Consider the following 25,172-nt stretch of genomic DNA (forward strand, 5'->3'; position numbering starts at 1 on the left):
AATAATGTGACCAAAGGCAGAGTAACAGGAATGAATGCAGTATTTTAGGAAATAGGAAGCAAAATAGTCTAGCTACACAGTATACAAGATCTACAGTGAGAGGTAAGGTTGGAAAGGTAGGCTCTGGTCAGATTGCAATATCTTTGATTATCCAGCGAACAAGTTGAGACTATCCTGTTGATAACAGGAAGCCAGAGATTTTGGTGGGGTAGTTTCATGAAGAAAGAAGCCTTTTAGGAAGATTTATCTGGTGGCAGTGTATGAGACAGACTAGAGAGGAAACTGGAGGCTGGGAAACCAGTTAGGAGACAGCTGTTGTAACAATCCAGGGATGAGATAACTAGAGTAGAAAAAGAAGGGGCAGATGCCAAACCATTTATAAAGGGGACAACCAACTGGGCTTATTGAGTGGCTACAAAAAGTGAAATAAAGGGAAGAGACAAGAACTTCTGTTGCCAGAGTTTTAATAAATCAATTACAGGAAGAATGTATTTCTACTTTTATTTGGCCTTATTTTCAAATTTAATTTAATTTTTCTTTGCGGAATCACATGATAGTTCTGAAGACATCATTAAATCCATATTACATTGAGATCATGAAATGCATCCTCTGCTCTTGGATGACAGACTACATGAATAAAGTACTGTTTGTTCTACCATTCTCTACAGAAGATAATATTATGTTCTTGATTGCAACTGATTGTGTTAAAACTCACTGGAGACCTTTCTGGTTTAAAGCAACAGGCTGGGGAAATCCCTGTCATAGTTCTGGAATGATCTCAGTGAGTTTTTCTGGTAACCCAGATAAGTTTGTATGTAGTGAGACTTTTGATACTCTACCTTGTCTTCTGGCCCAGTAATGTTAGGAATTCTGCTTTCTCTCTTAGGGGTTCTTGCACATTGTTTTTCAACCTTTTTGATACTTTCTTGCCTTCCTGCAGCTCCATGAATAGGTTTTTGTATAAAAGTGGGGTTGTAAGGTCAGAGTTAAATCATTCCTTTATTCTTGCCTTTTTACTCTTTCCTTCCTTTGCCACTACTGTCGTGGCTAATGAGATTGTTACTTCAGAGGTAAATTATTACTGTTCCTCTCAAAAGCATCGTATTCATGCCTTAAAATGGCCCATTAAACTATCTGTGTTTATCCCTTTGTCATTACAAGATTCTTCACTAAAGAGTTCTTTTCACTGTTTGATCTGATTCTCTTAGATATCATATCCCTACCAGTCCCCTTGGGAAAATTTCCTATCTTCAGGATATGACTTTCATAGTGCAAAATCTCTATTATGGTGGGTTTGATAAGTGAATCCTGAAATGAAGCACCTTATAAAGAAGCTACCAAAAAAGAATTCATTGAACAATTTTGAAGCCAGGAAATTGTGATTAGAAGGTGGGAGGACATCTAGGAAAAAGGACAATTCTTACAGTATGGATTGCTGCTTGCTGAGTTCTTTTCCAGTAAGACAACTTCATCTCCACCCCTGCTATGGAAGGGAGAACTGGGGAGTCTCAGTCCACCACTGTTGAAAGCAGTTGCTGTTACATGGGAGGTAGTGATGGGGTGGTGTAGGGAAAAGGAAAAAAAGAAAAAAAATCTTATAGAAACAATTTATGGCTGAATTTAAGGACATGTTTCCTTTTTTTTTCTTTTTGAATTCTACTTTATTTTTGCAAGAAGGGATCCTTTAGGTAGTTATTTTGGGTATGGTCAGTAGGTGATAAACTCTCTTAGCATTTGTACATCTAAAAATGTTTTATTTTTGCATTTACTTTTCAGAGGTAACTTTACATGGTTATAGAATTTTAGACTGACAATTGTTATCACTCAGCACCTTAAAAGTCGTATTCTATTGTCTTCTGTCATCTTGTTGCTGATGAAATATCTGTATTCTATTTGTCATTCCTTTGTAGGCTGTAGGAATATCTTTCCTAAATTTTACACATTATGTCTAGGTGTTGGTTTATCACTTTTTATAATGTTCAGTATGTGAAATATACTTTTGATCATAGACTTTAGATCTTTGTTCAATTCTAGAAAATACTCAGCTATTGTCTTTTCAGTATATGGCATTTGTTTACTCTGGAATGTCTATCAGATGTATATTTGAGCCTCTGTCTCTTTATGCCTCTTATATTTTTTAATCTGAATGCTATGTAAATGCCTCACTGTTATCTTCCAGTTCACCAGTTTCTCTTTGATTATATGCAGTCTGGTTTTTGTCATCTGTTGAGGTTTTTTATTGTTGTTGTTTTAATGTCTCTTTCAGTTCTAAAATTTCTAGTTGGTTTTTATTCACACCTCCTTGTTCTTGTTTCATTTTTACATGTTATTATTTCCCAATTTTCTGCTTCTTTTAAATGAAAATTATTTCTTTGTCTCTTTCAGTATTCTAAACAAATATATTTATTTAATGTATTTATTTAAATACTTTGATAGATCATTCCTTAAAATTAATTTTATCTTTAGTAAATTCATGTCCTGTTAGTTAATGTTGTTGACAGTCCTTCCTAGTATAGTTTTTTTCCCCACAGTTTGTAGAATTTTGGTTTGTATAATCATTTAGAATATATGAGGAGTTTGTTGTTTTGACCTTCTCACCTCTGGTCCCTTCACTATTGCCATGCTTACTACTTTTTGCTTATAGGTTTGCACTTGAACTTGCTTGGCACTTGAACTCTGACTCCAAGTCTGGAACTTGAGTGAGCCTTCTCCTGGGGTGATACTAGGATTGATACCCAGTTAGAAAATAATGTCCTTGTTACCAGTAAATAGATTAGGGAAGGAATATCTCTGTATGTATGCTATATGTACCACATGGTCTGTCATTGAATTTTGTATGGAAATTTGAGGTGCTTTTGGATTATTTTGGTCTCTAATTCTATTTATTACAATGAAAAATTAAGGAATGACCGTACATATTAGCATTTTATACATTTAGCTGTGGTTTAGCCTGATAAAAAGTGTTTACTATTGTTCTCTTTAAAATTTGACCTTCAACAGAGTAAAAGCTTTTAGAACTTTACAAGAAGCTCTCAAGTGTAACTACGAACATTGGCAAATTTGGGAAAACTATATTCTTACCAGCACTGACGTTGGGGAATTTTCAGAAGCTATTAAAGCTTATCACCGGCTCTTGGACTTACGAGACAAATACAAAGATGTTCAGGTAGGATATTCATATTTTGTTATTTCTGTTTGTGTTTGATATTAATTCTTGATTATATGGTATAAATTGTTTCCTTGAACATGCACAAGAAAATTATGTTAAACACATTAATATAAGAAAATAATTGTTTCTCTAGTCACATATTTTTGGTTATGGAATTCTGGCATTCCAACATCAAATGTGTTTGTACAGTCATAAACTGAATGTTACTGTGACTCATTTATGAAAATCTGATGTGGTGTTTATATATGTGTGTGTGTGTGTGTGTGTATATATACACATACATACAGTCAGCTTGCAAAAACTAAATAGAATGCCATTTGTGTTACTTATTTCTTTGTGTATCTCAATGTATTCTGCGATTTGTAATAGCTGGGGTAAATCTCACACTCATTTATTCATTCGTTTAACAAGCATATACTGCATACTTTCAGATGATACAAACAATATAGAAAGGAGGGCTAACTTTTTTATACAATGTTTATTAAGATGGTCCTCTTTTTGGTTAAATGAAGTTATCCTTTCGGAAAATATGAGAAATTTGAAGCCATTGTGTTTGTCATCCAAAAGATTAAATAAACAAGATGTTTTGAGTTTAATTGTGGTTGAAGACAGTGTACAAAGGGGTATGCAGGAGCTTATGGATTATGAAGTCAGTGGGCTAGAAAATTTAACACTTTATTTTTAATAGTCAACATATGCTATTTCAAATGATAAATTTAAAATTGTGCAAAAACATAAATAATATCTAATATGTGATAATATCTCACCATTCTTATGACTTATTATTTGTGCCCCAGTTCTTCTCAGTTTAGCTTATCTGGGCCCTGTCTTCAGCCCCAGCTCTCGACTGTGTACATGGTCTTGTAAGCCCAACCATATAATTGTCAAGTTATTTTAAGGCTCAGGTTCTAGGCCATTCACTCAATTACTTCTCTTTTTCTTCTCTCTCTTTTGCCAGTTACTGGACATTGAACAAGATTTCTCTTTTTCTTTCTTTCTTTCTTTCTTTTTTTTTTTGGTTCCTTCTAAATATTATACATTGAGCATTCATTATAGAAAGAAGGGTCTTGAATTTTACAGTGTAAAGCTCACTTAAAACATGAATGGAGGCATCTTAGAAGGGGGGGGGCTCTAGAAAATCTACTTGCACTATCTCCTGGCAGAGCAGTGCTTGTCCTGTTCACACAAGGGAAATTCTCCACTGAGACAGTCCTCTCTTTTCTGCACTTTGCCCTTGGCAACGACTCTGGGCAGATCTGAGTATATTGCCATCTGCTGAGGACAGTGCTTATCTCTTGTTCCCTTCAACTGTGATTTTTAAGAAGATCTTTCTTTACTAAGGAAAATTTCTGAAACCTGTTAAAATCTCAGGGGGACTATGAATAATTTACATTGGCAGTATATTTCATCTTACACTTGAAATAAATTCTGTTGTTTTCTTTCACATTCAAAAAATGTACATGAAACACTCAACTCCAACACTTCTCATTTAGACATTATTACTGCTGGCTTAATTTCAGCATTCTTTAGAGTCACACACTGTCAGAACAAGAAGGGACCTTCGAAGAGTCCTTTAGGGCTAGGCTGAATAAGCTTATACACCAAGTCAGAAAGGAGTGTGGAGCTCCCCTTCTTCTAATAAGCAGGGCAGGGGCATTCCCCAAGTTGTCAGTCTGCTTTCCTATCCTACTGGTGCTGCTGCTGACTGGCTGTGTTGTCTCTTTTTAAATTGTCTTAGAATTGGCTTCCTGGGTCAGTCTGATCCCATTTATCTGTCACGTGCCTCCAGTTTCTAGTGATCTGCTTTTCTTTCTGATGTCAGTGGGATTTCCTCTCTCACTACTGTGGGTTAAATCTATACTTTCATGCACAGTAACCCTTCATATCTGCTAAGGATTAGTAACACTTGGCTCATCAGGATGGCTTTGGGATCCTGAGAAAATCCTGATCATCCTTTCATGCTTGGCAGCAGTAGGAGTGCCAATAAAAAGAATCTAGGTATAGGCCCTTCTAGGTATAGGCCCTTCTCCCCAGATAAGAGATGGACTGGTGCGGGTTATGGTATGTAAGCATGAAAGGAAGGGGGCTTTTCTATTTTATCTCTCACTTATTCTCCCCTGCTTCCCAAAGCATATACATAGAGTAGGTCAAAGTGGGCTTTGTTAAAATAACAATAACTAATATTTGTCAATGGTTTGTTGTGTGTCAAAAACTATCCTAACCACTTTACATATATTAGCTCATTTGTCACCACAGCTGCATGGAATAGGTTTATTCTATCCTAAGCTATGTCTGACTCTGTAATGTGTGTATTAACATGTGTCTTACCCCCCTTGTTTTAAAGAACTAACTATATCAAAGATTGATTTGAAAAACTGTTACTTCTGCATCATAAAGAGTTATAAAGTCATCAAGATAATGCCAATTTTAGTTGACTTAGGTATATCAATATACCAAATCTTCCTGATAACTCATTATTCCAAAAGAAAGGCAAGAAAAAAATGAAGCAGTTTCTTTACTGAAGGTGATTTAGAATATAATAAGTTCAGCCTGGATCATTCTTACCTCTTGCAATTATAATGGCTGAAAAAGTATTGGAGAATTCTACTTAAATTTCCTTTTTCTCCCCTCCCCTCCCAGTTTAGGAGTCTCATTCTCTCTCAGGATGAAAACAATTCTTGCTGATTATTAGATAATACTGCTGTATTTGAGTATCTATAAATGTATGGCAAGAGAGGTGACATTTAAAATAATCTATTGGTGATCACAGTGGTAGATACCAGTGGAGATAACTCTGGTATTTATATCAAAAAAGAGTTATCCTAGTGCTAGGCCCTGGCAGTGGCTCTCTTTAGAAGTGTCATAGAATTCTGCTGGCACTGTTTAGTGTCCGGCAGGTATGGGCAGAATCACTCTATGGTGGTTCAGTTGTCATTGAAAGGGAGCCATGATGGCTCGTGATAGGCTCAGGCGTGTTGAGCTCCGTGGCATACTTGTGTCATCAGGCTTTACTCCAATGGGTCGGTGTGCATCGACACAATGGGTAGATTGTCTGGAGTATTTTTATCGTAGGTAAAAAGATTTTACTTAATTTGACTCCTTATGTTTAGTAACAGTTGTCTTTGAAAAAATCTCTGATATTCTTATGTGAGACACTACCTGACCCCATTCTATTTTAATTTGCTTCAAAATTCTCTTTTTATCTATCCTTTTTCCACTTCTTTATGGATATGGATTATTGTCACTTAAATTTGTATATGTGTAAGAACATATAAATTTATACTCATTTTAATACAGATATGGGGTAAATTAGCTACAGATTATTGGTTTTTTCCCCATTATTTATAATTAGAGAATGAGTGGATACTACCTTTACCATTATTTCTTTTTTCTCCATGTCTTAATTTTTCAAAAAATAGTGCTTTTAGTTGACATATTAATAATTGTATACTTTTTATAGGCTACAGTGTGATTTTGATACATGTATACAATGTGGAATGATTAGATCAGGCTAATTAGCATATCCATCACCTTGTTTACCTATCATTTTTATGGCGAGACATTTGAAATTTTCCTTATTTTGAAATATTCAATACATTATTTTTTACTGTAGTCACTCTGTTGTGCAGTAGATCTCAAATTTATTTCTTCTGTCTGAAACTTCGTACTTTTTACCCAACAACTCTCATTACCCCCACCCCACTCCCACCCCACACCTGTCATTCTGTCCTCTACTTCTATGAGTTCAGCTTTTTTCGATTCCACATGTAAGCGAGATCATGCAGTATTTGTCTCTCTGTGCCTGGCTTATTTCACTTAGCATAATGTCCACAGGTTCATCCACACTGTCTTGAATATCAGAATTTCCTTCTTTCAAAAGACAAAAGAGTATTCCATTGTGTGTGTGTATATATATATTCCACATATTCTTTACCTATTCTTCTGTCATTGATGAACACTTAGGTTGATTCCATATCTTGGGTATTGTGAATAATGCTGCAGTGAACATGGAAGTACAGATATCTCTTCAACATAGTGATATCAGTTCCTTTGGATATATATGCAGAAGCAGGACTGCTGGATCAGATAGTAGTTCTATTTTTAGTTTGCTGAGGACTTTCCATACCATTTTCGTAATAGCTATACTAATTTACATTGCTACCAACAATGTACAAGAGTTCCCTTTTCCTGTACCCTCCGAACACTTATCTTTCATCTTTTTGATAATAGCCATTCTAGTAGATGTGATGTGATTATCTCATGGTTTTAATTTGCATTTCCCTAATGATTAGTGAGCACTTTTTCATGGATCTGTTGGATTTTTTATGGCTTCTTTTGAGAAATGTCTGTTCAAGTCCTTCACCCACCTTTTAATCGGGTTGTTTCTTGCTATTGAATTGTTTGAGTTCCCATTTATTTTGGATATTAACCCCTTATCAGACATATGCTTTGCAAATATTTCCCCCCATTCTGTGTTAGTTATCTTAAGTGTTAGTTTGATGTGTTTTGACAATTATATATTCTTATGTAACCACCCCAAATAGTTATGGAACATTTTCATCATCACAGGAAGTTCTTTATGCCCCTTTCCAATCAATTGAACTACCACCCTTTACCCCATCTCTGATTTCTGTCAGCACAGCTTTGTTTTTCCTTGAATATCGTATAAATAGAATCATACAATATGTATTCTTATATATTGATGTTGTTTTTTGTGTGGATTTCTGTTTATATTTTCTTTGAGGACAAGAAAATGTGGTGGTTGATATGCAGTGGGGCAGGTTGCCAACCAAATTGAAGCCCTGGAACATATGGTGGCTGAGTATTAAAAATATTGAAAGTAAAGAGGAGAAAGTAAAGAGTAAAGGGATGGATATGTTTTACACAGAGTATAGCTTTGGAGAATAAGTATTATCTCCCTTTAACTCCTGAGGTACCTAAAGCTCCACAAAGTAAACTAATAAGGCTGATTTCTTATAGCTAACAAGTAGTAAAGCTAAGGTGTGAAGTCTGGCCTATTTAACCTAAAGCTCTTTCCATATTCTAAGAATTTATTTATTTATTTATTTATTCTGAATGAGTAAAAGAGAAAATGCTAAACTGCCTTTCTGTCTCTCTGATAACTGAGGTTTGGGGAAGCCAAGGATTAGGGTTATCAGACCAGGAAACAGAGTAAGTACTTAGAGAGCTCCAAGTAGAGCAGGGAGTTAGCCAAGCAGGGAAGGTGGGAAATTGCTTCATTCCTGGCCTGGAGCCCTCCTGGAAGTTTTTGTAATGAGTCCCAAGACAATCTTATTCTTTCCTGCTATGAGGACCTCCAGGATTCAAAGGGCCACCACCTTGTACTTTAGGCCAAGATTTCAGTGAGACTTGGCCAAGGACTTTAAGGTTAGTGTTGGAGGAAGAGAATAGTTATGATTTTCTCTTTGTATAAATTCTACAGCATTTTGAAACAGATGTTTGGTATGTTAAAAAAAATAATAATAAAATAAAAAATAAAAAATAAAAATAAATTCTACAGCATTTATGTTAGAATTGCTGCTCCTCCATGTGAGAAGCATTCAACTCTGCAGGGGCTAGTGTTGGTTCCCCAGTCATCCTCTGCTTGCTGCATCCCTAAGCATGGTCCATGATAGAGGTAAAAATAGGTTTAGTATAGAGAATGAAACAAGGTTCAGTGTCACCTAAACGAATTAGAGGTGTGGGTAAGGGATTTATAGGCCATTACATGGACTCAATGACATGGCATTGGTTTGGGTAGGATATGAGGGACAACAGAGTTGTTTACAGATTAAAATGAGATCTCTCATCACATACAAAGGATCTTCGGTAAGATTATCAGCAGATTTCTCATTATAAATTTTAGAGGCCAGAAAGCAATGGGCTGATAAATTCAAAGTGCTAAAAGGAAAAAAAAAAGCCTGTCAACTAAGGTTCCTATATCTGGCAAAACTGCCCTTCAAAAGTGAGGGAGAGATTAAGGCATTCCTAGACCTGCCCTGCAAGAAATGCACAGGGAGGGCCGGGCACTGTGGCTCACGCCTGTAATCCTAGCTCTTGGGAGGCCGAGGCGGGCGGATTGCTCAAGGTCAGGAGTTCAAAAACCAGCCTGAGCAAGAGCGAGACCCCGTCTCTACTATAAATAGAAAGAAATTAATTGGCCAACTGATATATATATATATATAAATTAGCCGGGCATGGTGGCGCATGCCTGTAGTCCCAGCTACTCGGGAGGCTGAGGCAGAAGGATCACTCAAGCCCAGGAGTTTGAGATTGCTGTGAGCTAGGCTGACGCCACGGCACTCACTCTAGCCTGGACAACAAAGTGAGACTCTGTCACAAAAAAAAAAAAAAAAAAAAAGAAATGCACAGGGAGTACTGCCGAGTGAAATGAAAAGACACTAGACAGTAACTCTAAGCTATACAAAGAAAGAAAGATCTCATTAAAGGTAAATACATGGGCAATTATAAAAGCTAGTATTATTGTCAAATGTTTTTTAACTCTTTATTTTCTACATGACTTAAGAGACTAATACATTTAAAAAACTATTTTTAGTCTAAGAGCTAGTATTATCATAACTTTGGTTTGTAACTCTACATTTTATTTTCTATTTAAGAGACTAATGCATTAAAATCTATTAGCTTATGTTGTTGGGTACAAAATGTATAAGGATACAATTTTGCGACACCAACAACCAAAAGGGTGGGTATGAAGCTGCTAAAGGAGCAGAGATTTTGTATGTAATTGAATTTTATAACAGACATACACAGAACATTCTGCCCAACAGCAACATATACATTCTTCTCAAGTGCACATGGGACATTTTCTAGGCGAGACCATAATTTAGGCCACAAAGTAAGTCTCAATAGATTTAAAAAGAGTAATATCATATGAAGTATTTGGCCACCACAGGATGAAGTTAGCAATCAGTAAAAGTAAAACTAGAAAATTAACAAAATTGTGGAAGTTAAACAACAGTCTTAAATAATCAGTGGATCAAATAAGAAATCACAAGAGAAATTAGAAAATATAGAGACATGAAAATGAAAATACAACAAACCAAAACTTAAGAGACACAGCAGAAGCATTGCTAAGGGGGAAATTTATAGCTATAAAATCTTACATTAAAACACAAGAAAGATTTCAAGTCAACAGGCTAACTTTACAACTTAAGGAACTCGTAAAAGAACAAACTTAACCCAAACCTAGAGAAAAATCAATGAAATTAAAAACTGGCTTTTTGAAAAGATTAACAAAATGACAAACCTTAGTTAGATGGACTAAGTAAAAAAGAGAGAATACTCAAATTGCTGAATTCGGAAATGAAAACAAGGGTATTGCTACTGATTCTACAAAAATAAAAAATAATAAGAGAGTACTATGAAAAATTATATGCCAAGAAATTGAATAGCCTAGATGAAATAGACAAATTTCTAGAAACCCAAAACCTACCAAGACTAAATCATAAAGAAATAGCCGATCTGAATAGATCTGTAACTACTAAGGAGATTGAATCAGTGATAAAAAATCAGTCAATAAAGAAAAGCCCTGAATCTGATGGATTCATTGGTGAATTCTATCAAACGTTTAAAGAAAAAGTAACACCAATCCTTCTGACACTTCTCAAAAAAACTGAAGGGGAGAGAACACCTCCTAACACATTCTTTGAGGCCATTGTTACCCTGTTAACCAAAGCCAGACAGAGACACTACAAGAAAAGAAAACTTTAGACCAAACTCTTATAAGCATTAATGCAAAAATCCTCAGCAAAATACTAGCAAATTGATTCAGCAGCATATTAAAAGGATTCTATACCATGACCAATTAGGATTTATTTCTGGAATGTGAGGATGGGTCAACATATGAAAATCAATCAACATAACACACCACATTAACAAAATGCAAGAAAAAACTCAAGTATCTTAATTGATGCAGAAAAAGCAACAAAATTCAACATGCTTTCCTGATAGAAACACTCAACTAAGTAGGAATAGAAGGAAACTACCTCAACATAATAAAAGTCATGTACAAAAAACCCACAACAAACATCATACTCAATAATGAAAGACTGAAAACTTTTTTTCTAAGATCAGGGACAAGACAAAAATTCCCATTTTTACTTCTTTTCAACACAATACTGGAAGTTCAAGACAGATCAATTAGACAAGGAAAAGAAATAAATGGCATCCAAATTGATAAGAAATAATAAAGCTATTTCTTTGCAGATGATATGATTTATGTGTAGAAAATACTAAAGATTCAACAAAAAAGCTGTTAGAACTAATAAATGAATTCAGCCAAGGTAGCAAGATACAAAATCAACACACAAACATTTGTTGCATTTCTATATACTAACAATGAACAATCCAAACAGGAAATTATGACAGTTCCGTTTACAATAGCATGAAAAAAATAAAATACTTTGGAATGAAGTTAACCAAGGAGATGAAAGTCAACATCACTAATGATTAAGGAAATGCAAATCAAACAAGATACCACCTCACACCCATCAGGAGCGCTGTCAAAAAACCAGAAAATAAAAAATGTTGGCAAGGATGTGGAGAATTCGGAAGCCTTGTGTACTGTTGGTGGGAATGTGAAATGGTACAGTTGCTATGGAAAACAGTATGGCAGTTGTTAAACAATATGAAAATAAACACCATATGGTCCAGCAATTCTACTTCTGGGTATACAACCAAAAGAATTTAAAGCAAGGTCTCAAAGAGACCTTGCTACATTCATAAAACATTCATTATTCACAATAGCTAAAACAGGGAAGCAATCCAAGTGTCCATCTACAGATGAATGGATAAGCAAAATGTGCTCTATACATACAATGGAATATTACATAGCTTTAAAAAGATAGGAAATTCTGGTACCTTTTCCAACATGAATGAACCTGTAGGACATTACACTAAGTGAAATAAGCTGGTCACAAAAGGAAAAATACTGTGTGATTCTACTTATATGAGGTACTTAGAGTCATCAAAATCATAGGGACAAAAAGTAGAATGGTGGCTGGACCTGGGAAGAGAAGGGATGGTAAGTTATTGTTTAATGGGATAGAGTTTCAGCTTTATTAGATGAAAAGAGGTCTGGAGATGGTTGCTGGTGATAGCTGTACAACATTATTAATCTAACACCAGTGAACTGTACACTTAAAAATGGTTAAGATGGTAAATTAGAAGTTATATGTATGTATTTTAGTACAATTTTTAACATAGGGGAAAAAACTCTCTCTAAGCATCTAGGCTTAAAAAATTTATTCAGATTATTTTATGATACACCAAATGAACTGCAAATAGACTAAATCTATGCTAAATATTTTTTTATCTCACAGAAAAATTAAGACTAGAAGTAGATACTTATCAAATTTCTTGAACTCTGAAGCAGTAAAAGAAAACTGGAAGGAATTTTTATGACCACATTAAAAAAATATGTGACAAAATATTTGTAACAAATAGGAATGATAAGAAGCTAATAATATCCCTATTATATAAAGAGTTAACATCTGTTACAGGAATGAAATGGAACAGAATAGAGAATTCAGAAACAGATTCAAGTAAGAATGAGGATTTAGTACATGATAATAATGGTATTTTATATCTGTGGGATAAAAATAGAATATTTAATATGTATTGGAATGGTTGGCCAAACATTTAGGACCAAAAGCTTTAAACCAAAATTAATTCAGATGGATAAAATATTTAAATTGGAATTCCTTGAGAAACAGCGTTGTCAGCGTATACTCTGGTGTTAGCCTGGGTTTGCATCCCATTTTACCCAGTCACTAGTTATGTGAACTTGAGCAAGTTACTTACCCATTCTTTGCCTCAGTTTCATAAAATGGGGATGATAATAGTACCTGCCTCACAGGATTGTTGTGAGGATTAAATGAGTTAACAGATTATTATGAGATTAAGTGAGTTAATATATGTAAAGGGCTACAATAGTGGTTGGCAAATACAAGTGCTATTTAAATATAGCTGCCATCATCATCATCATCATTACTGAAAAAGTGAAATCATAAAAGCACTCAAATAAGATGACATTTTTATCGGCTTGGGGATGGAGAAAAGATTTTTTTATCATGACAAAAAGCCATACTCCATTAAGGAAAAGATTAAGAGATTTGGTACTTAAAACATCTACACATGGGGAAATGACAACTTCGGATGGGTGAGTGAGAGACTGGAGGTCACTAACCATAATAGAGATAGGCTGTGACAGTGACATTCATTTGTTGATTGCTTCCTGAACTGAAATGGCAAGATGACTACTAGAAGCCAGATGAGTGCCCTGGGGGGAGTTTGTTTCAATGTTTGAAATTTGCAGTCCCCAACCTCCGGGACTGGTACCAGTCCATGGCCTGTTAGAGACCAGGCCACAGAGCTCTGCTGCCCTCTCACCGGAAAAATTGTCTTGCATGAAACTGGTCCCTGGTGCCAAAAAGGTTAGGGACTGTTATTTAAATGTTGTCATGGTCTTTTTACTTAAAAATGCTTTATTCATTTTCTAGGTCACTGTAACAAATTACTACAAACTTGGTGTCTTAAAACAGCAGAAATTTATTCTCTCTATTGAGTTCTGTTGGCCAGAAGTTCAAAGTCAAGGTGTTGACTCAGCCATGTCCCCCTGAAGACTCTAGGAAGATCCTTCTTTGTCTCTTCCAGCTCCTTGTGGCTCCCGGAGTTCCTTGGCTTGGGGCAGCCTAACTCCAACCTCTCCCTCCACCTTCACCTCCTCCTCCTCTGTGTGTCTCTGTGTGTTCTCTCCTCTTCTTATAAGAAAGAAGTAATTGGAATTAGGCCAACCCTAGTCCAGTATGACCTCATCTTAGCTAATTACATCTGCAAAGACCCTATTTCCGAATAAAGTCAAATTCTGAGGTTCTAAGTGGATGTGAATTTTGGGGGGACACTATTCAACCTACTACAGCTTTCATGCTTCCCTTGCAGGGAGAAGACAGCTGTAGCAGTAGCATTGGGAATAGTGGTATTGATAAGGAAGGTACTGCATCCAACACCTCATTAGGAACTTTCAGTGGTAGCAGAGGCCACATGCACAGAGGTGCCTCAAGGGAAGGCCTCCACTATTAAGGTCCTGCCATTAGCAGAGATTTGGGCATCTGGAAGTGACAAGAGATAGAATAGGAAGAGAATTGATAGAGAACTAATAAAATTTTTCATAAGAGAGACATGTAGTATGGAGAGACAAGTGTGAAATCCCAGGTCATGATGGACAAATTGGGATTTCTAAGAAGGGTCTATTATTAGGCTTCAGGAGAATGTGATACTACCTGAAATACCATGAAAAGATTTGTGCATGTGGATATGTACATATTCTAGGAAGAGGGATCAAAACTCTCGTTAGATCGACAAGTGTCCAGAACCCCAAGAAAAAAGCACAGACTAAAGAATCATCTTTGGAGTAGACTATCAGACTTAGTTTTCAGATTAAAAAAAGCAAGTGGGGCTTTCCTTGTAATCACCTTGGGTTAAAATTTACATCTATAATTTTTTACAATACAAATGGGAAAATATCACTGAATGCATTTATCTATTGCGCTAGTTTGTGAACGTTATCGGTGTTTTAAAACTACGTATGAATAATTTTGCCACAAATAAAAAAATCTCACTCCCCCACGACCACTTACCACTCCATTTCTGTGCTGCTCTTTATAGCAGGAGAGGCATCTTCCCACATTATCTCCACTTTCTCTCCTCCCACCCTCTTTGGAACCCATGCCATTTGGGCTTCATCCCCAGGAATCCACTGAAAGTACAATCTTCAAGGTCTGTATTGCCACATCCAGTGGACAGTTGGGTTCCTCAGCCCACCGGCAATATCAAACAGTGTTGCTCTCTGCATTCTTCTTGAAACGCTTTCTTCACTTGACTTCCAGGATTCCACATTTCTTACCTCACCTGCTGCTGCTTCCTAAAATCTCCTTTGCAGACTCATCTACATTTTTCCGTTTCAATGCGATGGAAGGCTCAGTCCTCTTCTTTTCTTCCCCTCATACACTGCTACCCAAGAGATCGCATTCATTGCCTTGGTTTTCTCTCTTCTCTTCCTGAAAATACATATTATGAAAACAAGTTAAAAGATTTCCTGCACATGACCTCTTAACTCTTTTTCACATAGGCTGTTCAATTTGTTTAGTTTATTGTGGTTACAATTTTGGAATGTTTTAATATTTTCTCTGCTGTTTCATACTTCCTTGGGGATGTTGGCAATTTGATAATGTGTACTTTGTGGGAAAGGCTAAAGTTTAAGCTCTAATTTGTAGCCTTTCTGGTGAATTTGGGCGATATAAGAAACTCACCCATTGGGTATACTTTGCCACTGCCACCTCTGACCACCACCAAGTGGTCTGGCTCCTCAAGAGCCCTCCTTATCTCTGCCAGGCACTGCTCTTTTTCCAGTGCTCATCTTCCTGAGTAGTCATCTAACCTCAGCATGTGGAGGGCAGGGGGGAGGGACTCTCAGGTCCAGGCTGCCTGAGCCTGTGCTATCTGCTCCCCACCCTAGCCATGCCCTCTGCCCCAACGTGCCCGCATAGTCCTGGCTGGCACTGAGCTAGCACTGCTGTGTCTCAGTCTCTCCATGCTGATGGCAGATAACATGTAGAGTAGTATGTGGAAGAAAAAAAGCCTACAATCAAAATGCTTTTCTCAGCCCTTGGCACCTAGCACTTTTCCACCCTGGGCTACTGTTCACTATACCAGGACCCAGCCAGCTTCTGTCTCCCCATGTGTCTACTGTTACTTTCTCTGATCCATCAACTCCCTCTTTCTTCCAAGCAAAGTATGAGGTTGGGGTGCAGAAGAAGGAGCTAGCAACGTGTGTTAGTTCATAATGAAAATTAACAATAAAACTATTTTCACATTAGGGAAAGAATGAATTCGATACAAATTAAGAAAAAATTTAATTTTCCTAAAAAGGAAATATATTTAGTCCATAAACATTTGGAAATGGTTAAGGAAAGGGAAAAGTTGAACTTTACTAATAATAAACATAGTTCAGATTAATAGCTGCTTATACCTTTTATAGAATAAAATTTCAAAGATTTTTTAAAAAATACCTAGTACTGATAATATACAATAAAGTGACATTTTCATATACAGACTGGTAATTGGCATCTAATTTGACTTAGTCCTTTTAGAAAGTACCTAACTTACTTCTAGAGTCTTAAAATGTTTATTCTCTGATTCTATAATTCAGTTCTTGGAATTCTAACCTAAAGAAAGCTTCATTATGAAAAAAATCTTTAGGCACAAAGATATGCACTGACATGTTATTTGTACTATTGCTGATAACAATGCCAGCATGTGGAAGCAGCCTAACCATCTACCTGCAGGAAAATTGTTAAATAGACTATGGTCTATCAAACCAGTGGAATATTTTGAGTCTATTAAAATGATAGATTTAAAGAATAGGTGAAAACATGAAAAAATTCCATAAAATAATGTTAAAAGTAAGATAAAACAGTTTGGCCAGGCACAGTGGCTCATGCCTATATTCCTAGCACTTTGGGAGGCCAAGGCAGGAGTTTCACTTGAGGCCAGGAGTTTGAGACCAGCGTGGGCAACATGGCGAGACCCCATCTCTACAATAAAATAAAAAAATTAGCCAGGCATGGTGGGCAACACCTTTTGTCCCAGCTAGTAAGGAGGCTGAGACAGAACAATTTCTTGAGCCCAGGAGTTTGAGGCTGCAGTGAGCTATAATGATGCCTCTACACTCTAGCCAAGGCAACAGAGCAAGACCCTATCTCAAGAAACAAAACAAAACAAAAACAGTTTATATAGTATTATATTATAAAACTTACACATAGTAAAAAGATTAGAAATTCACTCTCTTGTTAGTAGTGCTTGTGTTTGGCTGATGGACCAATAAAAATTTTCTTGTCTTTTTTTATTTTCTATTAGCTCTATCTTGGGGAGATTTTAATTTAAAAAGTAAATTATGAAAACAAAAACCTGTCTGCTTTTGGTTGATTCAAAATTTAGTGGAGAAATAATAATGAAATGATAAAAGTTACTAGCATACATGTCTCATAAAAGAGAAATCTTTCCAATGTAAAAGAACATAATAGAAAGGAAGAAATAACAGAGGAGTAGACAATTGTAAATGAATATGGCAAATGCCTTAGAGTAGATCCAGGACTCAGACTGTGAGTTCAAATTCAACTCCACATTCCCTAGGTGTGACCTTGGAGAAGTTACTCAACTCTAGTCTCCAGGTTGTTCATCTCAGAGTGCACATAACAGCACCCTCCTTATAGGATTGTCGGGTGGATTAAGTGTACCCCTACAGTGCCTGGCACATAGGAGGGGCTATATATACACTAAGTGTTACCTACCTCATTGTTATCATCTTATCCTCATCAAAGCTCAAGAGTCAATTATTACTGGTATTCAAAACCCAGCTCCACTTGCTGTATGGCCTTGGAAAAGTTTATTTAACCTCTCCAAGCCTCAGCGGTTTTTATTTGTAAAGTGGAGATAATCAAGTATCTGCTTCCTAGGGTGATTGTAAGAACTTAATGAAATCAAACAGGTCAGGGCACGGGGCTTAGCACATAGTAAATGCTCACAGCAGAAATAATAGGGAGTATCAGGATTCATACCATGGTGGTGGATTCTGGTTTTTCTTTAGGTCTATTTTGAACCATATGGAAATATAGAAGTGAGCAAAAAGGCAGGGGCGCAGTGAGTGAGCCAGTGATAAGGGCTCGACTGTCTACTTCTGATCAATGATAGTTATAATAGTTTATAGGTTTGCATTGCCTTACAGTACTCAAAGCTCTTCCATGCATACTGACTCTTTGATATTATAGTTGTATGATATAGTAGACAGAAGATCATTTGTTATTACTGCTATTCAGCAACTTCCTGGGCACTCCCCCATATTCATGACATGCTTCAACAACTGGCTCTATATATATCCTATCCAGTCTTTTTTTTTTTTTCAGCATATTATAGGGATACAACTGTTAAGTTTACGTATATTGCCCTTGCCTCCCCTCCCCCAAGTCAGAGCATCAAGTGTGACCATCCCCCAGGTGGTGTGCATGGCACTCATTATGTATGTATATACCCATCCCCTCTCCCCACCTGCCCCACACCCAATAAATGTTTTTTTTTTCTTAACATTTTGGTTACATTTTATATCTTTGCCTCTCCTTAGCAAGAGTTAGAGGTATGCCCTTCCCCTCCCATTCAGTCTTGATCTAGCTCTTCTTGAATACTTGGTGTTTTAAATAGATGATACATCCAGCACTTTGAACTTAAAGTTCTTTGCCTTTGTCTTTTTTCATATGAACAACTCATCTCTGTGGCCATCTCCCATCCTATTTCCCCAAGAATTGTTCCACCTCTAAAATCTTGACCTACAATATTCTACTCTTCAGCTGCTTATTACATATGTTATTTATAATTTTGAGTTGTTACTGATGGGTTAAATAATCATAATAATTTATCCATCACAGATGACAAAAACATTTACCTATTTCAACTTTTTTTTTCCACTTGTGATGAGGCAAAGAAGTGTAGTGTTGATAAACTTGTAGACTGCCCAAGGGGAAATTATATTCCTTGGTGATTCATTTAATCAAAGAAATACTATTATAACACTCTTTGCTCTTTTTAATCTACAAATATCTATTTTCTAAAGAAATGTTAAAAGTTATTGCTCTTGTAGTCAGTCTGAGTAACTAGAATGTGATTTTTCTGACTTACTAGTTAGTAGGAATGGTGAAAATGGTGATTAGTTAATAGCTTATAAAGTTACTTTAATAGTTTTTTAAAAATAATTATTATTAGTCTAAAACCACTTTTTAAGATTGTATATTAGCTTCATTTGTTAATATGTTCAAATAACTATTTTTTTCTTTCATGGGATTTTCTTAATGCAGGGAATAATTTTCTAATTAACTTTTTATTAGAATATAGTATACACACAGAAAAGTATATAGATCATACATAAACAAGAATTTTCATGAAGAGAACACTTACCTGTGTAACCAGCACCAGAGCATGAATCGGAACGTTACCAGCACTCCCTCAAACCCTCCCCTCCCTCTTTTAGTCACTACCACCCACACACACACCCCGGGGCAACCACCATTTGGGGACATTAAAGTCTAATAAGTGTATATTCCATCGTGGCATCATTTTTTGTTTCATCTTTATGAAACACATCTTTGAATGTGTTTATGTTTGCCTTTTCTCTTTTTTCTTTGTTTTTATAAGCTAGGTAGCTTTTTCTCTTTTCAAATTAAATTTGTATTTTATTAAAAAGCATGGGCATGTAGTTTTACAAGTTAAATAGTAGTAAAAGGCTTATTACAAAATATATTAATAACAAATTCCAGCTTCCCAGGGAAAGGCATAACCCTTCCTATACTAAAGGCAGAACCCTTTAGTATTTCTTCTGCTATTTGCACATTTCTGTATTTCATATTAATAGTTGTATAGTACTGCTATTTTTCATTATCCAAAATTGGGCCTTACCTGTTGACTTCCTGTCACAGTAAAGGAGAACTTAACTCTCTTATACACTAGCACTAACACTACATCCCTTTCTTATCTTCCCAATATACTTACATTAAAATTTTTGGTTAAGTGAATATTCTCTATTAACATCATATGTCTATGGAAATGGTATTCAAAGTGGGTATTATAGGACACTACAATGGTGGGTTTTGTATTGTTTGTTTTGCTCTTCGTTTTTCATGAGGTTAATGATTGTCATGGTTTCCATGTTTTTCTCTTTTTTTGTAAACCTCACATCTAAAATCATGATCTCGCCTGCCCTCCTTGTTCTGGCTTTGGTTTTAGATATAGTCACTAACTCTTTTGATTGCCAAATTCAGTGGAATCTTCCAGCCCTGATCTTTTGTAGATAGATATACTTTCCTTGTAACTTTCCCCTTCCTTGGTTTTTATGACATCACTTTCTCCTACCTTTCCGGCCACTCCTTTTTAGTCTTATTAGTGGGTTCTACTCAGTTGCCCCCCTCTTAAATGTTGTGTTCCGTAAGATTCTATCCTGAGCTTTATTCTTGCCTAAAATAGTCTCTTTAGGCAATATCTGCCATGGCCATGAATGACTCGCATTATCCATTCTTCCAATATAGAACTCCATAGCTCCAGACTCAGTTGGCAATTGAACATGCAGTAGGGGGTATGAAACAAATTGGTTATTTCCTCCCCCACCCCACTTTTTTCTTGTGGTCTCTGCATATAAATTGGGTAGAGGCCTTCAGTATCTGCTCTACCTACAGTTCCCTTTCCTTCTCACACATCCCCCAAACATACACACACATACACACACACACACACATACACACACACACACACACACACGAGGCACAAGTTTCAACAAAGTTTTTCCTCTCAAACGCCAGCACTGCACCTATTTTTATCTTTAATTTATTCCCCCATTGTCTCATCAGTAGGCTAAAGTGTGGGATGGGATATGGGTCCCACTGTGAGATCCCAGAAGAAGTAAAGTGGTACTCATTTAGTAATTTCATTTGTTCATGTTAGTAACTATTTTAATAAAATGTCCCTTTCAAAATATGTTAATCCTTGAAATGCTTAGAGAATAATCACTTGGAATACATAGTGCACATTCATACTGTTTCTTCTGCACTGTTACTTTCAGATTTAAAACCACCAGTGGGATTGTAGTATGAATTTTGGTAACTTTCAGATGTAAAACTACATATGTGGGATTGTAATGTGTATTTACCAACAAAGACGTGTACTTTTTCCAAACAAGAAAGAAAAAGCACAATTGAACTTTCTCCTGTCCGCTTTTATCACTGTATATAATTAGAACCATGAGTCTGAGCTCACATTCCTGAAAGCATTCACATTCCAGAAGAGCCTCAGTGCCTCAGCCACATCTCATGCATGGATCAGAATGTTCTGTGAAGGAGACAGAGCAAGGTGGCACACTGGTTGCATTTCTCTTAGCTACATTTTGTAAGAGGTGTATTACGCATTCAGTCTGTCTTTCAGCACAAGTATTTATTGAGTCCGTGCTGTGTGCCGGGCACTATGTTAAACACTGATGATACAAGATGATGAAATGTCCTCTCCATAAAGTTCAGGCTAAAAGTAAAGAGGTGAGCACCTGTCTCTTGGAACCTTGCTCCTTAAAGTGTGGTCTGTGGACCATCAACATCAGCATCAGTTCATTAGAAATGCAGAATCTTGGCCCAAGATCTCTGTCCAGGATTCTGCATTTCTAACATGCTCCCAGATATTACCAGTGCTGTCAGTCCACAGACCACACTGACTAGCAAGGTCCTAGGGTACTCTTCTCAAGTTGATTCTTTTTTTGTCCCCCCACTAAAGGAGTGGAAGATTGAGTGTGCACTTTCTATGCTTCCAGGGAGCTGCCTTGAGATGCACAGCCTAATGTAGTAGCTATGACAGATGTGCCTTGTTATATTATAACCTGCTGTGGGGCTCAGTTTAACCCATCTATCAGCATTCAAAGCATCTGGGATAGAATGTGCAAAGACTAACTGATAGCAAGATGGCCAAGAAGTTGCTAAGTGGTGAGCAGACCTGGGGAATTTATCATTCAATAATTAGGAAGGGCCAGGACCTCTTTAAGCAGAGTTAGGATGTTATTACAGCAGTCCAGATGGAAGTTAATGAGGCCAAAACTAAGATAGGAGAAGCTGTATTTGGGACTCATTAGGAATGTGGAATCAAATCAGACATGGCAGAAATGGGAGGGAAGAGAATCTAGGTAGATGCTCTGGGAACTATGGTAGATAGGCTCACAGGAGAAAGAGGGATTTGAGATCCGTGTTTCACTCTTGGATAGTTGGGGTGCAAGATGTTGATGGGACCTGCCCTGTAGATGTTGAGGTGCAGTTCTGGAGCTCCAGAGAGGAGTCTGGCTGGAGCTGCACAGACATTAGCAGAGCCAACTGGGTGAAGGTATAGTTGTGGATCTGGTTGATCATTCAGAGAGAATTCTCCAAGTGGGAAGAGACAAGCACCAAGTATGGGGCCATGTGGAAGAAGAGCCCTCTCAGGCTTGAGATGGGATGTCCAGACAGGTAGTCAGCATGAAATTCTAGAGAGCATTCAGAGTGGCTTCACTTTTATTTTATTCTTTAAAAGTATAAGGGTGATATTCTAACAGGTTTCACAAGGATTTTCATTGTCATTAATGATAGTGAGGATAGCTCTTTGTTTTTTGTTATTGTTTGGTAGTTTCTACCTTACCAGATTGTTCTGTGCATTTTTAAGGTCCTTAAAATTCTGGTCAGGGCAGTAATTGATGGAATGACTGATAGAAGTGGAGATGTCGCAACCAGCCTCAAAGGAAAGCTGCAGGAGTTATTTGGCAGAGTAACTTCAAGAGTGACAAATGATGGAGAAATCTGGAGGCTGTATGCCCAAGTATATGGAAATGGGCAGAGTGAAAAGGCTGAAGAAAATGAAAAGGTAAGTCCTTCAGTCCTCCTGGGCCCTGGGCTTTTGCTCAAGCTAGTGTGTAGTAGACTTGCTTTTCTGCTGGGTGGAGGAAGAGTCTAATCTGAAAGATAAGATTAGTATACTCAAGTTTAGCTTTGATTCATACAAAGTCTTTAACATAAGCACTTTGAATTGTGAGCAAGTTAAGACTTGTAGCATTCATCTTTTTACTTTCCATGAATTTTTCTTATATAGCTGTTCTCTGTTTCCTGCAAGAGTCTCTTGGACTTGCTACCCCTACCAGATCTGCAGCAAACAACTGGCTCTTTTTATTACTCTGTCCCCCTTTCTGCAGGTTCATTGCTAAAGACTAAGGTAGATTGGGCAGAGTGGTTAGATCTGAGATGGGGACAACAAAAGGGAAAAAGAAAAAGGAACTACATAAGGATATGAAGAAGAACTTTTAAAGTCTAAACATATAGTGCTTTTACAAGGTTGCCCTGCCCGTTCTGACAAGTACAGTAGATCATTACACTCACGTTGTGCCTTTAGCCTCTTAGAGCTTAAAGGAGCCCCCAGAGTTTCCAAGATTGAAATAATTGTTTTGTGTTTCTTTTCAAAACATCCACAACAAATCAAATGTACTCCCTGTGTGGGTTTGGAATTAGCCACGGTGCAGCTAATCTGCGTGCTTCTCAGCTGTTCTCTCCTCCTTCGGCCCGCACAGCTGGCTTCCACCACTGCCTTGTCGGCCCGGAGAACACATCACCTGCACGCATGCACGCACTGCTCCTCTCTGTCCTTTTCTTCCTGAATTATGTACACTCTTGCATATATGCAATTAAGGGTACCCAGAATTCTCTCATCTGTGACTTCTCAAGGATTTAAAAGAGAGTGGTTTAAACTTCTCCATAGTTTTAACCAAGTTCATGCCTCATTCTCTAGACGGGTTTCTTAAGCTGATGACTACAAATGCTGAGGAAATCTGTACACTTCTTAGAGATCTCTAGACCTAGGGTTTATAATCTTCTGGTTATAGAGAAGTGTCTATATCCAGATACATCCATTTGATTTCTTAAATTGCCTGTTGCTATTGGGTGTGCATGTCTTCTTTAATGACAATAATAGAGACTGTGCTGTCCAACACAGATGCTGGTTTTTCAAATTGGAATTAGTTCCATATGACTTCCACGAAACAGAATTTGAAACGTGAGTTCTACTTGTTATTCTGATGTTGTTCTTTCTCTTTGCTCAGGCATTCCAGTGTCTCTCGAAGGCATACAAGTGTGACACACAGTCCAGTTGTTGGGAGAAAGACATTACATCATTTAAGGAGATTGTTCAAAGAGCCTTAGGACTTGCACATGGTATTTGATGTAACATTTGATATCCATAGAATATTTTAATGTATTTTTTACTGATAAAAAAGAGTATTAGTCAAAAGTAAAGTTCCATTATAATTAATATCAGATTATTTCATTGTATTGAAATTGTTGTATTTAATTCAACAAGCATTTATAGAATGATGCTCTATAGTAGGCACTTTGGAACAATAGGAAGAAACAGGATAGAGGCTTAAATACTGTTTGAGTAAGTGACAGGAATTAGAAACCTTTTTAGAGATGTGAAATACCTTTACAACTGCATATAACCTTCACTCCATACAGAGTCAGTTTGTGTTGATTATGTAGTACTAGGGAAATCTGTTAATTTTTCCTGGACTCATATTCTTCCTTTAAAATAAAAATATTCATAAAGATGCATAGATCTCAGAGTACATAGCAATATACAAAGAGCTACATCATGCAAAAAAGAAATATAAAATATCTAATCCTTATCTTTGGGAAACTTAAAGGGTATTATTTGAGGGGAGGGATAACCTTACATATAAAATTGTTTTACCTGTTGAATAAATACAGTCCAGATAAAGACTGCTTTTTTTTTTTTTTTTTTTTTGAGACAGAGTCTCACTTTATTGTCCAGGCTAGAGTGAGTGCCGTGGCGTCAGCCTAGCTCACAGCAACCTCAAACTCCTGGGCTCGAGCGATCCTCCTGCCTCAGCCTCCCGAGTAGCTGGGACTACAGGCATGCGCCACCATGCCCGGCTAATTTTTTTTTTTATATATATATCAGTTGGCCAATTAATTTCTTTCTATTTATAGTAGAGACGGGGTCTCGCTCTTGCTCAGGCTGGTTTTGAACTCCTGACCTTGAGCAATCCGCCCGCCTCGGCCTCCCAAGAGCTAGGATTACAGGCGTGAGCCACAGCGCCCGGCCAGGACTGCTTTTAATTACTTGCATTAATGAAAAACATACCAGTTAATTATAATAGTAATGCATTTTTATATTTATATTTATATTTGAATATGGGTATGTGATGCCCATATTCAAATAAAAATATATTTTATATTTCACTTACTATAAAATAATGAAGCCCCAATGGTAAGAACTGAATCACAAGGACTGTGAACCTATACCAAAGTCCCTGCCTAACCTTTTGGTGCCACTAATAGTTACAGCAAATCGGGAGCCAACCAGGAAATGTGAA

The 25,172-nt window shown here is 36.9% G+C and overlaps 1 protein-coding gene across 1 annotated transcript in view; it reads left to right on the plus strand.

The window, feature by feature from the left end:
• Positions 1–25,172, plus strand: part of TTC27 (tetratricopeptide repeat domain 27) — a 148,884-nt gene that overhangs the window by 116,606 nt on the left and 7,106 nt on the right. The window contains exons 16-18 of the mRNA XM_012788392.2: positions 3,001–3,166; positions 22,457–22,654; positions 23,880–23,991. Of these exons, the coding sequence (XP_012643846.1) occupies positions 3,001–3,166; positions 22,457–22,654; positions 23,880–23,991 (476 nt within the window). The remainder of the gene's footprint in view (positions 1–3,000; positions 3,167–22,456; positions 22,655–23,879; positions 23,992–25,172) is intronic.

Source organism: Microcebus murinus, chromosome 3 (genome assembly GCF_040939455.1).
Source record: "Microcebus murinus isolate Inina chromosome 3, M.murinus_Inina_mat1.0, whole genome shotgun sequence".
Taxonomy (NCBI): Eukaryota; Metazoa; Chordata; class Mammalia; order Primates; family Cheirogaleidae; genus Microcebus; species Microcebus murinus.